Below are 17,410 nucleotides of genomic sequence, written 5' to 3'. Positions count from 1 at the left end.
TATCAAAATGTCTTGATTAGAATGGACAGGGGCCCTTGCTGATATTAATTGTTGAGTGGTATTTAAGATTGATTAATATTTATGATTTATGTATAACACAGAAAGAAAAACTGGTTTTAGGGCAAACAGATGTGGATTTTAATTCTGGACCCCTCTTCTTAGTAGTAGTTTGAGATTGGCTGAGTCTCAAAATCTTTGAGCTTCATCTTTAAAATGAAGATAATACCTTTTCTATCTTAGCCCTCAGTAACTATGAAGACCAAAGGGGAAACCTATGTGATGGTAACATGAACATTATAAAGCACTGTTTGAGTGTAAGATATACTAACTCATATTATTTCCATACACTGTAGATTACATAATGAAAGGTACATCTTTCCTGGCAAAGGATGTATGTGAGATTTAATCCACTCCTGAGATAACATAGAGTTACATAAAAATGATGTATGAATTGGTGTCCTTGATTTTTATGATCTTAACATTTTTAATCTACTCATATAGGTTTTTTCCTTTTAGATTAAATAGTAAGCACATTAATAATCAGTTTTCATGTGTTCACTACATCACACCTTTTATATCTCCACACATCTGTCTTTTAAACAAAAATTACTTAATTAACTTAAGATAAAATTGTTCTGAAATGAAGATCTGAGTTGAAGTTTTAAGAATTACGTTAGAGGACAGGTCTATAGTTGCCAGTTTCTAGTGCTTGCCCCCAAATTTTCAGATGCTTACATTTCTTCCTGAGTATTTCAGCTATTGTGTGAGATGAATTGTTCATTACAAGTTAATGTTATTTTTAGTGAGTAAAACAGCACAGACCAGTAGACTGCGAAATTCAGTATAGTTCAGACTTATTTGGTAAGAGGATGGCTCTCAAAATCTACTAAAGAACCTTTGTTGAATTCTTTCAATACATTATTGGCCCATACATACAGTAGCCAATTTTGAATTTAGAAATGAACTAATTTAAGCCATAACTCAATAATGGAGGGTTCAATTACAGTTATTTCTTTTTTTATTTACAAAGCTTTTGATTTTGTTGTAAGAAATATCCATGGCATGAAGCTTCTGCATGAGTGGTAGGTGTCTAAAAACTGAATCATCACCATCATCATCATCATCATCATCATCATAATCAACCAGATTTAAAAAGGAACCACTATTTTTGTCCTCAAATAGTAAGTTAAATATGTAATTCTAAAAAAAAATTTTTGCTAGAACTTGTATAATCATCTTCTGTCTTCAGAGAAAACAGATGGAGGCTTACTCTGCTAGGACATTATAGAATGAATACAATTATTGAAAGTGACAAACTAGGCATTGGAGAGATATTCCAAAGACCCAATTTCTAATTGAATATGATTCATATTATGACTTTTATATATGTAAATGATTTGGTAGCCTAGTAATGGCAAATTGGATCTATTTAAAGTAAGATGGCAGTAGTGTCACGTTTAGGATGTAAAAGATCTGAGACATAAGGCATGTCTCTTTGAAAACTGTTTGAACTTGGGCATTGATAATGTTTTAAAAAATTATTTCTAAATGGCATTCATTGTGTAATGCATAAGGAAACTTTTCTGTAGCAAATATACCTTTATTTTAATATTTTAGGAATGTGGGTTAATTGTTGGATTTAGGGTAACCTAAGCTACTCTGCATAGAGTGGTATTAAGAGCCTATTTTATATTTCTATACTTATTACTTTTCAGAATGAGACGATTGGCATCTCATATCTCATTTGATTAGTTCATTACTCAAGTTATGTTCTTTTCCTTTCATAAAGGAAACCATAATGATATTTTGGATTTCAATGTAATAATGCTTCAGGGGAATGATGTGTGTGGTGTGTGTGTGTGTGTGTGTGTGTGTGTTTGTGTGTGTGTGTTTGCTTTTCTATTATGTCATTTGGGAGGAAGCTAGGCATTAATGATGTCATGGCTATTTTTAACACTAACAAAGCCCTTTTAATCTGTAATGCTCACAATATTCAACAGAAGCCTATTCATGGAACTATCTTGTATAGGAAAAACATACATTTAAATATGCAAACTTACAGAGGCAAAGCCTTATCATCTGACTGTTCCCAGATCTCATTGGTATTGTTTGATTTCACAGATTTTTCCCTTTTACCAGGCCAGCCACTTCTGGCCCTGTACTTGCATATACTCTTACAGCAGTTAATTACAGCCATTGGTCAAGAGCAGTTTGGCTTACTATTTTCATGGCAATAAAAGGAATAGAGTAATGATTTTATATCTTAACTAAAGCTGAACCGTAAGTGATCTGGCTGTAGGCCCTCTGATTTAATTTTCCAGACTTGCAAATAGATAATAATTGTAAAATTAAATCAATTTTATTTACTTTTCAGACCATGTGGATGAGCGGACAGTATGCAATGGAATTGCCCCGGAAAAAGATGTAGATGGATTTCATATTATTAACATTGGAAGACTATGCCTGGATCAGCATTCTCTCATACCTGCCACTGCTAGTGCTGTTTGGGAAATTATCCAACGAACAGGTTGGTCTATGGGACATGGGTGCTAAGTGCCAAAATGAGCATTTGCACATTGCCTTGAAAGAGAGTGAAAGAAAATAAGCACTAAACTTCAATCTACAGGAATATATAAAGTTACGGAAGTCAAAGAATAATCTGAAATAAGATAAAATGAAGAACACATGCCAGGTTACAAGAAACTGCTGTTTCACCTTTCAGGGAGTGAATTTTCCAAATAGAAAGTTTATCTCCCTACTCTAAAACTATAAGCTGAAGGTATTTTGATGTACATTTTTCAAAATGTATTATGTTTCTCCTTACCTTTAAAAACAAAATGTGCTGGGCTTCCCTGGTGGTGCAATGGTTAAGAATCCGCCTGCCAGTGCAGGCGACTCGGGTTCGAGCCCTGGTCCGGGAAGATCCCACATGCCGCAAAGCAACTAAGCCCGTGCACCACAACTACTGAGCCTGCGCTCTATAGCCCGCGAGCCACAACTACTGAAGCCCGCGCTCTTGGAGCCCGTGCTCTGCAACAAGAGAAGCCATCGCAATGAGAAGCCCCTGCACCGCAACAAAGACCCAATGCAGCCAAAAATAAATAAATAAAATAAATTTATTAAAAAAAAAATGTGCCGATAATTTTGCACCATCTCTAATGACCTAGGTTTTCATTATAAACACTTGCCCTTGAATTGTGCTCTAAGTACAATAATGCTCTCAAAGACCCTCGATAGTTCTCCTGCCTTCATCACTGTCTCTTACATTTTTGGCAGCATCTCCTCCTGCTAATCTTCTCTTTTCTAACTGAGGGAGAGAACTTCCAAGGGAAAGCAGATCCTAGAATTATACTCTTAGAATGTTAGTACTTAGAAAAACCTTAATTCTAAATTTTTCATTTTACTTATGAAGATACTATGCCCCAAAGAGTTTAAGTGTGTTAAATCTGTAAGCTTTATCTTTCAGACCTTTCTAAGTCCATAAATTTAGTGCTTCTCTCCTAAGAATAAAGTGCATGAGTTTTGTGAAAAATACTTTTTTTCCCCCACTTCATTTTGTCCTAGATTTGCTCAAAGTTTGATTGCCAATTAGTCTTGACCTTGCACTTTGCTTGCTTTGTGATTAGTAGTTAATAATTTTGTCTCCACACTTCTAACTCTTCATATGAATTTTAATGTTTAAAACTAATTTAATGGAAGCTTGAAAATGTCTGTGGTTTTTTAATGAGGCCATAATGAGAGGGAACATGATGGGTCCAAGAATTATAAAAAGAAATATTTATAAATAGAGAATGTGGGAACATTATAGACAAGCCACAAAATAATTCAAATTTAATTAGAAGTTTTTAAAGAATATTGCAGTTGGCTGTTGAGATGTTTACTTTGCTTCTTGTTGCTTATTCTTCATTTAAATCAAACTCTGTGTTTTAAGGAATTGAAACATTTGGAAAAAATGTGGTTGTGGTTGGAAGATCCAAGAATGCAGGGATGCCCATCGCCATGCTTTTGCACACTGATGGAGAGCACGAACGGCCAGGAGGTAAGGGCAACCTGGAGAGTCTATGTACTCTTACAATTTTCTCACTTCTTACAATCATCAAATAAATGTGTTTGAAAATGTGACATAGAATATTTGTGGGCTTCTGCAAATAAAGATTTCCCTTTATTCCCTATCTAATGACATGAGCACCTTGACAATGAATAAAAGAATTACTGGAAAAATGTGGCCCCTTTGTTCCTACTTTTTCCTTTGGCTATATATACTTCCTTTATATCATTAAAGATATAGACATTAAGAAGGGTAGAAAGGCTAGATTCATACTAGATGCATAAAAATCACAAGTTGATAGATATCTGTATACCCATACACACCATGCCCCTAAAACACACCACCAATGTACAGATATAAGTTTGGGTGGTTTTTTTTACCATTATTAACCTTGGTGAACTCCAGTTTCCTGATCTTAAATTTTCAAATACAGTTGACTGTTGAACAACACGGGTTTGAACTGCGCAAGTCCACATATACATAGATTTTTTTTTTTCACTAAATACATACTACAGTACTATATAATATGTGGTTAGTTGAATGAATGGATGTGGAATCATAAATCCAGGGGCTGACTGTAAAGTTACAGGTGGATTTTCGACTGTGCAGAGGGTGGGTGTCCCAAACCTCCGCGTTGTTCAAGGGTCAATTGTACTAATTTTATGATCTTGGTTGATGTAATGCATATGAGATATTTTTTTAAGCCACAAAGCCCTAAGGAAAAAGAAGCCCAATGATAACATATCACTTATCTAAAAAGATAAATTATTAGAGTTTGAATTGTTTTTTCCTGCCTGGACTTAAGGACTTAAATATCGCAACAAATCGAAATGTGTATGTGGATCATAGTAAACTAGGGCCTGATAGTGACTCAAAGTAACTTTAAAAAGCCTTAGTTTTGAAGAGCTCTTTGAAAGGCCAAATCTGGTAGTATCAACATAGTTTTCATGGTAACCATCTACAAAGTTGCATCTCTAGCTTAACTATTCACTTCTAACTTAATCTGTTAATGCTCATCTACCTCTTAGGGTATAACAAAGATATTGATTCATATTTACATTTATTTAAGATTTTCTGTTAAGCAAGGTAAAACAACCAGGAAAGTTTACCTAGGTGTACCATTTTTGTTGGAAGATTTTGACCAAGAGCCAAAATAGGCAGTTTTTTCTTCATTTTCAACATATTATTTTCTTATCTCATCAATAACATAACAAGCAGCATTATGCAGCTCTATTAATTGCACAGCACTTTCTCATGAACTATCTTATTTTGTTCTCAATAATTCTGGAATATATTCATATTCACATCTTGCAGCTAAAGGAAATGAGCTTTAGAGACTTCAGTGACTTACCCAAGGCCATTCAAGGAAGTGGTGTACAAAGCTGGGAGCTGGGTGCTGACTGTCTGGTTAGGAGGATAGACTTGAAGTCAGACCCCTCCCCTGCCAAGCCCGGTATCCTTGGATAAGTCATTTAATCTGTGTAAGTCTCCACTTCCCTCATTTGTAAAGTGCAGATAGTATTAATATCTCCTTCATTGGGTTATTATGAAAATTGAATGAGACTTGAATGTAAAGCAGTGTTCACAGTGCCTGACACAGTAAGTTAAGTAAGCCCTTGGTACGTGTGAACTGTGACCATTACTGTTATTTCCATTATTATGCTTAAATTAATAATCTGTGGCCATACTAACTAAAACGTTTAGAATAACATAATCCAAGGTCAATGATGTATTTTTCACCTTCATTTGAAATTGTATTTTCTTTTTCTGGTAGGTTTTATATTTGCTTTTATTTGGATCAAATCTAGTCTTTGTTGTAATAATTTGCATAAACAGAATTTATAAAGTTAATAAAATATTAGATTATAAATATGACATCGTAATATTCCAAATTATACTTTACATTGCACTTTTTCTTGTGGATATTAATATATTGTGTGCTATTTTCTTGATAAATTTCAATTTTGAATTATTTGTCTATAAAATACCTAAGTCTAAGAAAGTTAATTTACCTCTTATTTATTTATGCAATTTTAAATTAGATATTCCTATGTCATAAAACACATTTGCTTTATAAATATTTTATACTTTGTGTTACAAAATATTTTCACTTGAATGCATGTTAGAAATTGAATAAAATTGGAATTAGATATAGTACTGGTTACTTTAACGCCAGGTGCTTAAATTTACAGTTATTATAGTGGCATCCAGGTGCCATTATAATTACGGTATCCAAAAGGTAATAAATTGTATTAAAAATGATGTTGGATAGTTCGCAACATGGGTGGTGTTTATTAATCTCATGCATATTTAATAGGAGTATGGTGACATATATGATTAATATAATGAATTGTTGAGAGCTGCTTACTGAAGGTTTGCAGTCTGTGGGAAAGTTAATATTTCAAATGTCCATGTCTGCTAGAGCAGTAACGATGTGCAGTGACTACATGTGCATTGTTAGCTAATGGAGATAATGAAGGAGGATTAACTGGGCAAATTCATATCTATAGCACTTGTTCTGATGACACTGAGAGTGTTGAGCGTTCGGCTCACACGGTACTTCTTTGCCAGAAAAGACTCAGAGCCCTAATGATTCATTTGTGTCTTAAAGCCAAAGATAATTGCACTAGAAGAAAAATGGCGATACTGTAATTTAGCTTGATTAATATGTGTCTACACAGGGCTGGCTTTTAGTCTTGATTATTTAGGACATGGATCCCGGCTGTTTTGTGAGAAAGAACTTCTTTTAATTCTTCAAGGGCTTGAAATATTTAGAGGACTGAGAATGTGCTAAAATCTTGAGGTAAAGAATTAGTGCTGATACTCAACACAGCAGGATGCTGCAGGGAGATAACCTTCTGCTGAGGACATGTCATCACAGGAGGCTTTAAAGATGACATGACATTCAAGCCACTATGTACTTTATAGAGAGTGAGAGATAGTTCCTGTCTTCCAAGAGCTTATAGTCTTGGTGGTGGTAGGGTGGGGGGACAGGGTACAGAGGGGGCATGATATGCAGGTATGGGTGATTGAAATGATAAATATTTAGTGGCACAAAATAAAATTCAGCATCCCTAAGAAAGCATTCAATTTGCTAAGGGAAGCCCTTGGTTAATTGAGGAAACAAAGAGATTGACAGTGGAGTCTCTTCTCATGAGCCCCACTACTTGTTAGGATGTTTGAATATCATTGTGATCACCTATAATTCACTGGTATTCTTTTAACGTCTTTGTATGTAGTAACCTACCCAGGTAAGTTAACCTTCCAGTATTCAGAATGAAAACTGAATACTATTGGCTTTAGCAAAATGTCTTTATGTTTAGCTTACCCTGATGGAGTAAAACAGAGTTCTCCAATTTCTCTGAAACAGTTTTTTTTTTTTTTTTTAATTAATTTATTTTTATTTTTGGCTGTGTTGGGTCTTCGTTTCTGTGCGAGGGCTTTCTCTAGTTGCGGCGAGCGGGGGCCACTCTTCATCGCGGCCTCTCTTGTTGTGGAGCACAGGCTCCAGACGCGCAGGCTCAGTAGTTGTGGCTCACGGGCCTAGTTGCTCTGCGGCATGTGGGATCCTCCCAGACCAGGGCTCGAGCCCGTGTCCCCTGCATTGGCAGGCAGATTCTCAACCACTGCGCCACCAGGGAAGCCCCTCTGAAACTTTTTTTTTTTTTTTCCTTTAAGATAACAAAGTGCCATAATGACCAGGCATTATGTGTATTAATTAAAACCAAAGGAATATATAGTCTGATTTTTTTTCAAATTCTTTTAGAGTAAATTCCTTTCTGCCTATTTTATATTCTTACATAGGGCATGTCATCTAAATAGATCCCCCTAAATGGCCACAATATGCTTCTCCTTTTAGCTAAAAGGTTGGGGTACTATTGCAGTGGCACTGGTTGCTGGGACTTTTTAAAAGAGCATTTTGGAAGAGTCAGCAGCTAGCTGATTTTGCTTAGAGTCCTTTGGGATACTCTTGACTTCATTCAGGTAATAGGCATTCAGTACGTATCCTCTGTGAAACACTGGGGTGGGGGTGTGGTACAGGGGTGAAAAAGGCTTGCCCCCCTGTTTCCAGAAGATGACAGACTGCATCTTCAGGACACTGTGTTTCTCAAAGCACAGCTTCCGCATTGGTGTTCAGCTTTTGCACTCAAGCTGCCCACCTGCTGCAACTTGTATATATCAGGTATTTTTCATTCAAGGGGACATCCTATCTAAATGGAAAACCACAAGATATTTTGTCAGTGTGATGCCTTTCCTTTGTGAAAATCGGCTCCAGTTGTGAAAATGAACATTTTTGCCAGCCTGGGAGCATTCTCTCTCACCTACAGGAGGGGCCTTCAGGTAGTAACACAGGAATGGATGTCCCAGGCAGTGCAGTGTGATATGAGTGGTTATGTGTGATTAAGCTCAACCCAGTGCCAGGTTGGACCAGGTGCTCTCAAGTTTCAAAGAGAGGAGCCAGAAAGTAACACCCAGGAGAGAGGAGTCGCGCAAAGCAATCACGCCTCCCGGATGGAGAATCTTAGTCTTGTTGCCAGTAGAATGGAGTGGGACTTTTGCTGCCGCTGTGGAATGAACCATTGTCAAACGGGGGCAGAGGGACGGCAGGCATTTATAGTCTTTGCTCCTCCCATTCCACTACTCCTAAGGTAAAAGTACTCGTGGTAAGATATTGGGGATATTATGTTTTATGACGCCTCTGTGTTGACTAAACTTTACTGAATTACAGCTTTGAGTTTGCATAGTGGAAAGCAATAGAAAAGAACAAATGCTTGTTGTAGTCTCATTTTCTAAGTTGAATAGTAGGAGTACTGTTTCATTTTCCACATCTCTGAAATTCAGCCAGCTAGTATCTGGAAAGCACTGTACTTGGAAAAATGTCACATATTCTCCCATCAGGCAGCTGGAACTATTAGTTGCCCTGTTGAAAATAACATTAAACACTATTTAAAATATAAAGTGAAGTCCAAATCTTTTTATTTTCCCTTTCATTTTCCCTCTTTCCTCATGACCTCAAAGTACCAGGCTTTTTTTTTTTTTTCATAATTATCAGCACAAAGCATCCCTTTTCTGATGTCTATAAGCCCGATTATTCAAAGCATCACTTGTAAGGATATTCATTTCTGCTCCACCAGCCTTTTCAGCCATTCATCCCATCGAGTTCCCCCTGGTACCTTATGCTGAAGCTTCATAGAACTGCACATTGTTCCCCAAACACACCATCTCTTCCAGGCCTCCTTTCCATTACATACCCTGTTCCCTCTGCAGGGAATGCTGTTTCCCATCACTCGCCTGCTTTCCTCTCACCTCCAGCCCATCTTTCAAGATGTGCACCAAATCTAACTTTTACATGTTATATGTGCTGCCATCACAATACTAATCCTGTTGCATATTGATTGTCTACCTGGTCCCCTTTTCTACACACACATAGTAAATATGAACTGCTCAATGACAAATATTTTGTCTTAGGCTTTTTGTATCTCTGAAATTTAGCACAGGGCTTGGCATGTAATAATGCAACTAGTCAGTGAATCAATAACAGTTTATTTAGTGTTTCCTGTGTGCCTGTATTGTAGAAAATAAGACTGCAGGCTAGGGATTTAATATAAAATACTGCCATTTATGGAAAAAAAAATCCCTATATAGTGGGGAGGAGGGAACAGAAGTAGCTAGGTACTTACTATAAACTAACTCCTTCATATTTTAACATTATAGGCATTTATATAAAAGTATAACTTATGACTCCCCTTCGCCCAAGAATCAGATCACAGGAGAGGAGAATGCCTCGTGACCATCAGGAAGGGGAGAGGAGACCTAAGGATACTGGGAAGGGAAGGAAAGTTATTGCTGACAGCATTAATTGAAAGAGGTCACAGCATTTTTCCAGTAAAACATTTAAAATCTATCATTTTGTTTAGACTTTTTTTTTTTTTCTTGAGCTGCTGACACGTAGTGCTGCCTTCTTATAGAGGAGCTGATTTCTTTGTCACTAAGCATGGGAATATGATGGTGAATAAATCAGATATTGCCCTGTCCTCTTGAGCTTACAGTTTAGTAGGAAAGACAGTCATCAAACAATTAGGTATGAATGATTAATCATTATAATTGTGCAAAATGCTGCAAAGGAGGAGAGCTTTCTATAATAAAAAGCTTGGTTGTAGGAAGGAATGGATGATTTCTGACTACAGTTATACATGAATGTTATACCTTTTTATGCCTATCTTTTGTACTATTGCAATGGAATGTTTTTATTGTCTACCTTCTGTCACTACTCTTCACTTCAAACTAAAAAATCCCACCTCACAGACAAAAATAAAAATATATTCTACTTGAAGTTATTAAAAATTTCTAAAATCTCTAGAAGAAAAAAGTTCACTCTGTACAAAATAAATAATTCATACCATAATGGTAAATGATGATTTGATGATTTAAAAAACATCAAGTCAATGCCAAGCAGTGTTATTATACATATGTAGTAAGTATATCAGATAGAACTTCCTCAAGTAGGCTTCTCTTAAAATCTCTCCCACCCCCTCACGCACACCACCATAGACACATTGAAGAACTTTTCCTTCACAACATTTATCAGTTTGTGATTGTCATTTATTTGTGTCATTATCTGATTAATTTTCATCATACTCACTATTAACTCCACAAGAGCGAAAACCATATCTCTTTATCTTCCCATTTTATTTCCAGCATCTAACGTAATAGCTCTCCAAAAAGTCTTTGTTCAGTAAATGAATGAATAAATTCTCTTTATTTGTAGACCAAGAGTATCATGAAAGTTTTTTTTTAATTAATTAATTAATTTATTTTTATTTTTGGCTGTGTTGGGTCTTTGTTTCTGTGAGAGGGCTTTCTCTAGTTGCGGCAAGCGGGGGCCACTCTTCATCGCGGTGCGTGGGCTTCTCACTATCACGGCCTCTCTTATTGCGGAGCAGAGGCTCCAGACACGTACGCTCAGTAGTTGTGGCTCATGGGCCTAGTTGCTCCGTGGCATGTGGGATTTTCCCAGACGAGGGCTCGAACCCATGTCCCCTGAATTGGCAGGCAGATTCTCAACCACTGCGCCACCAGGGAAGCCCTCATGAAAGTTTTAATACAGCTATTCATAAGCTGTATTCTTAAGAGCACGGATGTACCACAAGATTTTAAATGGTTCTGAGGCCAGCCAAAAAGGCCAAAAAGTGGGAGGTGGCCCAATTTCTGGAAATCTCCACCCCTTCCCGGAAATAGTTGGAATAATCCTCCCACTCATTAGCCTATGAAATTACCCGGGCCATAAAAACTAACCACCCCATATTTCGGGGCCTCTCACCTCCTGAGATGGCCCACACCCTGCAGAGTGTGTTTCTCTAAATGGGTGTAGTTTTTTTTTAAGGGACAAAAATTAGTCAAATTAAGTCTGGGAAATCTGGGTTAAACAAAATCAAACGTATATCTTGACTGTGAATATAGTAATATAATATAACCTTTAATATAGTAAGTACTGTGAATCTCTGAGAGAGTAAAAGTCTTTAGTATTTCACCCTGGAAGTTGTTTTTATCCCCCCTAAAACTATTATATATATATATATATATATATATATATATATATATATATATATATATATATATATATATATATATACACACACACACACACACATATATATATGTGTGTGTGTGTATATATATTTGTATTTATAGTTGTCATATTTGTATCTATATATTTGCTAAATTTGTACTAATATACCCCAGAGGTCTAGCCTTTTTCCACACAGAGAATGAATTCAGAACCTTGAGAATACTTATTTAGCCTTAGTCTATGGTCTTTTAATCAAGTTTGCAGAATAAGACTTTGTAATAAGATTCCTGAGTTTCTTTTCATCTGTTAATCTTGGAAAGAAGAAAATAAATGTAAAAATTATATAAAGCTTTAACAAATAGACCTCATACATACATCTCCCAGCCAAAACAACTAGAAAGGAAAGGGCAATACTTTGGCTCATGCCCCTTATCCCATGACTGAGCTGACTACCTCATTTTGGCTAAGATTTGGGAGGGTCTGATTGCTTTAAAATTTAGTTCGTTATGTGTATATATATATATATATATATATATATATATATATATATATATATATATATACATAAAATCTGTTTCATAGTCAGGAATACTACCATCAACCCTGACCTGGCAGTTTGGTACCATGAGGAATTTGGTCACCTGGGAATTGATTCATGTGGATGATTTAACACATTTTATCCCTATTAATAGGAGAATAATCCTAGAAATATAAGACTCCAAAGACAATATTTTCATTTATAACTGGCAACTTGTTCACACCATAGTTGCAGTCTTGATGGGTGAAGATTGACTGCTGGAGCAGGAGAGCCTAGTGTTAATGAGAATAGGCTCTCTATCATATTGCCCGAGTGCACACTCTGTTCCTGCATTTCCCTAGAACTCAGTGTTCAGTTCATATAAGCTATTATAGTGCATTTATTCTAAAAAGTATTTAAGGTGGTCCACGACAATATATGAAGCACAATGTAAATGAGGAATAGTTAAGAAAAAGGGGAAGCAAGGCCTGGAACTAAAATGGAGCCAAGAATAAAGCTACTATTAAAAATAGGCATATCATTAAATCTTCATGGATATTTTCCCCTGCCAAGAGCACTGAGTATGTGTTTGGTGCATTTATTTAATTGAGTCTAAACTATACTTCCTGTGATAGGGTTACTAATTTCATCCTGTGAGCTTTTAGGCAGGAAAAAAAGATGACTAGTTACCCAAGTAAGTATCTTTAGGATTAAAAATAAACACATGCTACAAAACAGAAATAGAGTCACGGATGTAGAAAACAAACTTATGGTTACCAGGGGATAAGGTGGGGAGGGATAAATTGGGAGATTGGGACTGACATATACACACTACCATGTATAAAATAGATAACTAGTAAGAACCTGCTAGCACAGGGAACTCTACTCAGTAGTCTATAATGGCCTATATGGGAAAAGAATCTAAAAAAAAAGAGTAGGTATATGTATATGTATAATTGATTCACTTTGCTGTACACCTGAAACTATAACTACAACTTTGTAAATCAACTACACTCCAATAAAGATTAAAAAAAAAGAAACACATGCTCAGGATAAATAAAACATTTTCTGCTATTAAGACCAAAAAATATTTTCTCCTAAAATTCCTTATAAGCAGGGAACTATGTAATGGACTGAGTAATATTTATAACATGCTTTTTAATTTAATGAAATGGCCATATTTTATAGGGTTGTTTCTCTTATTGTTTAGCATAGATCAAAGCTACCATTGACATGCATTTCTCTGATCTCACTTGGACGTTTCTTCTCATTCTCAGTTTTTGAGTCATTCTCTTCTTCCCAAATTCTAAACCAGTGTTTCTCAAACTTAGCTGTCCACTGTAATCATCTGAGGACTTTAAAAAAATGTAACCACCTAAGCCCAACACAGAACAATCATATCAGAGTCTTCATGAGTTGGATCTGAGTATCAGTATTTTTTAGGAAGCTCCACAGAAGAATGTAATACAGTGAGGGTAACTGAGGAAGACTACTCAAAGCATGGGAATGAGCCCAGGGCTTCACTTCCTGTTCCAGAGTCATTCCCTAGTCAATCTTGTCCGGCCTCATAGCTTTAAATACCGCCTGTGTCACCTCTTACTCTGGACCCATATAACCACTGTCCACTTGACAACTCCACTTGGATGGTCAGTAGGCATCTCAAAATTACCATATACAAACCTTCACTCTTAATTTTACTCCCTTAGTCTTCCCTGTCTTAGTAAATGGTGCCATCAATTCACCCAGTTGCTCAGGCCATCCTTGACTTCTCTCTCTCACACCCCATGTCTTATCCATTAACAGTCTGTGTCAAATATACCCATGATCTCACCATCTTCACTAATAAGACCTTAGTTCAGACACTCGTTATCTCACACTATAAAATTTACAAAACAGTTTCCCGCCTCCACCCTTGTCCCATCTCCCGCGTGCAGTCTGTTTTCTAACTGGTGTGTCTCAATCATCTGCGGCTTCCCATAACACTCAAAACAATAAAACACCAGAGTAACATCCAAATTCCTTACTACGATATGCAAGATCTTACGTGATCCTATCTGGGCTGCCTCTCCTTACTCATTTTTTACCATTCTTACCTTCATCACTGCCCTCCAAGCCACACCTGCATTTTGCTTTCCTAGAACATGTCATACATGCTCACGTGTCAGGATCTTTGCCTTTGGTTTTCCTTCGGCCTAGAATGCTCTTTTTGGAAGTTATTTACATAATTATTTCCTCACTTCCTTCTGGTTTCTGTTCAAATGTTACCTCCCCAGGCTGTCCCTGACCACCTTAACAAAGTAGCACCTATGCTATTACTCTGTTTACTTACTCTGTGCTTTTTTCTTCATAGCACTTATTTCTATGCAAACTTTTTATTATATATATATTTGCTCATTTATATATTGTCTATGTTAAAGGAATGAATCCATGATTTCAGTTCAATAATTTTTGGCTGAAACCAGGGGCAGATCTTTTAACTATCTAGAGACAATGGTGGTCAAGATTCAGTAAGTCCTTCCTAATACTCTTTCTCACAAAAGAGATAGATTGAGATGTTTAAAAGGAGTGAAATTGAAACGGTATTTGAGTAACTAAACGTGAAACCATATTCCTTAGTTGTAATCCACCTAGTGACCCAAGATGTTTGGAAGGTAACTGAAAGACTGATAAACAGCAAATCAAACCAGCCAGGTCTTGACCAGATACCAGATTAAAGTCTGGCCCATTTTAAGCATGAAAAGAAGGCTTAGATCTGAGTACTCTGTAACTATATCTAAAGTTATTTAAACAAAGAAAAAACAGCTGAAGTTGAAACAGAAAACTTATAGTAGATGGAATTCAGGAGCCAAGAGAGTACAGTATTGCTTTAAGATCTGGGGAAATTAGCTCTTGATTATTTTACAAGAGGTAAAACTTAAAGCTGAAAATGTCCTTTTTGTGTTAGAGACACATGTGTTTTCTGTCAGATGCTGTCTTATTAGTACGACCAGTGTGTTCCAGGTGAGATCTATAGGCAGACTTTATCCCTAAGGAAAAAGAAGTGTCATCCAAGATCCCACACTGGCCTCCTGAAAGAGTCAGGATGATAATCCCAGAAATGCTATTCTGCTGACCAAAGTGAAAACGTAGTGTTTCTCAGCTCTGATTTTACAACTGTGAACTCCAGTGGTTCCTTTCCTTTCTGCTCAGGGCGGAGGCTGTGTAGTGAAGTGACTAGGAGCTTGGCCACTAGAGCTGAACTAAATAAATTTGAATTCTGACTCATATAGTTTTATGACCTTGGACAAATTAATGGGCTTTTTGTATTTTCTCGGTTTTCTCATTTATAAAAATGTAAATAATATTAGTTTCTACCTCATAAAAATACGCTTACAGTGTTTGGTGAAGATTGTATGAGTTAATACGTGTAAAGTACTAGAACAGTGCTAGACGTGTAGTAAATTCTTTTTTTTTTTTTTTTTCCACACACACACACTGTATTTTATTTTTACAAGAGATAAATAGACTGACACCAAGCATTGTACATGGATGACCACAACAAAAGCAACAATGATTGCAATTACCAAACATGAAACACACTCATACTATGTCATAATATTGACATTCAGTCCAGTAATCCTCCACTGTAACAGCTCCTTTACTTTGCAGTGAAAATTGATTTGTATATTCTTTGCCTCTGAGTCCTTGTGGGATTTTGTTTTTTTTTTAAATTCAGACAGAAAGTCACGAAAATTATACTCATCCTCATCAGTTCACTCAGTCCCATGTAATTAATTTTTTTTTCATCTTGGTCTTTTGTTAGCACTTTTATGAGTTCATCAGTTTTTCATTAGAGTTCTGAAAATGCTTATTCATTCAGTTCAGCAGTACAGTCAGTTACCAGAAACCTGTACTTGTCAGAGTCTTTTCCATGAATTTCTTGAAGATGAAACCCTTTTATAGGAACATATTTGCAAAATCATCAGAGTACACCCAGAACTGTCTGTAAATGACAAAAGACTTAAAAATGACCACGGTTAAAGATTTGATGAAAGTTCATAATAATGCAGTTGACAAGAAAATTAGTTATTTCTGAGATATACATTTTAAAGTAATAACTAGGATTATTACTTATAACATTATACCAGAACATATAAGATTTTTAGAAATTTCATGTAATGTCTGAAACATTTATATTAACATATTTCCATACATATTTCCATACAAATACAAATATAAGATTTTTAGAAATTTCATGTAATGTCTGAAACATTTATATTAACATATTTCCATACATATTTCCATACAAATACAAATATAGGATTTTTAGAAATTTCATGTAATGCATGAAACATTTATATTAACATATTTCCATACAAATAACCCAATGAAAGTTTAGTATTAGTTGTTTTGTTTGTTTTTTTATACTGCAGGTTCTTATTAGGCATCAATTTTATACACATCAGTGTATACATGTCTCAACTTCTGCCCTGCAAACTGGCTCATCTGTACCATTTTTCTAGGTTCCACACACATGCATTAATATACGATATTTGTTTTTCTCTTTCTGACTTACTTCACTCTGTATGACAGTCTCTAGATCCATCCACGTCTCAACATGACTCAATTTCGTTCCTTTTTATGGCTGAGTAATATTCCATTGTATATATGTACCACAACTTCTTTATCCATTCGTCTGTTGATGGGCACTTAGGTTGCTTCCATGACCTGGCTATTGTAAATAGTGCTGCAATGAACATTCGGGTGCATGTGTCTTTTTGAATTATGGTTTTCTCTGGGTATATGCCCAGTAGTGGGATTGCTGGGTCATATGGTAATTCTATTTTTAGTTTTTTAAGGAACCTCCATATTGTTCTCCATAGTGGCTGTATCAATTTACATTCCCACCAACAGTGCAAGAGGGTTCCCTTTTCTCCACACCCTCTCCAGCATTTGTTGTTTGTAGATTTTCTGATGATGCCCATTCTAACAGGAGTGAGGTGATACCTCATTGTAGTTTTGATTTGCATTTCTCTAATAATTAGTGATGTTGAGCATCTTTTCATGTGCTTCGTGGCCGTCTGTATGTCTTCTTTGGAGAAATGTCCATTTAGGTCTTCTGCCCATTTTTGGATTGGGGTGTTTGTTTCTTTGATATTGAGCTGAATGAGCTGTTTATATATTTTGGAGATTAATCCTTTGTCCGTTGATTCACTTGCAAATATTTTCTCCCATTCTGAGGGTTGTCTTTTCGTCTTGTTTATGGTTTCCTTTGCTGTGCAAAAGCTTTGAAGTT

At 36.1% G+C, this 17,410-nt stretch overlaps 1 protein-coding gene across 7 annotated transcripts in view; it reads left to right on the top strand.

Annotated features, from left to right (window-relative positions):
• MTHFD2L (methylenetetrahydrofolate dehydrogenase (NADP+ dependent) 2 like) overlaps window positions 1–17,410 on the top strand; it is a 148,271-nt gene that overhangs the window by 39,710 nt on the left and 91,151 nt on the right. For all 7 annotated transcript variants that reach the window (XR_009503443.1, XR_009503442.1, XM_059924037.1 and 4 more), the window contains 2 exons: window positions 2,375–2,527; window positions 3,932–4,039. Coding sequence is in view for 5 of the 7 variants with exons in the window: in XM_059924037.1 (XP_059780020.1) it covers window positions 2,375–2,527; window positions 3,932–4,039 (261 nt within the window). In the remaining 2 variants the exon portion in view is untranslated. The remainder of the gene's footprint in view (window positions 1–2,374; window positions 2,528–3,931; window positions 4,040–17,410) is intronic.

The sequence above is a fragment of the Balaenoptera ricei genome, chromosome 5 (assembly GCF_028023285.1).
Source record: "Balaenoptera ricei isolate mBalRic1 chromosome 5, mBalRic1.hap2, whole genome shotgun sequence".
In the NCBI taxonomy this organism is placed as follows: Eukaryota; Metazoa; Chordata; class Mammalia; order Artiodactyla; family Balaenopteridae; genus Balaenoptera; species Balaenoptera ricei.
This window is presented reverse-complemented; position numbering and strand designations above follow the sequence as displayed.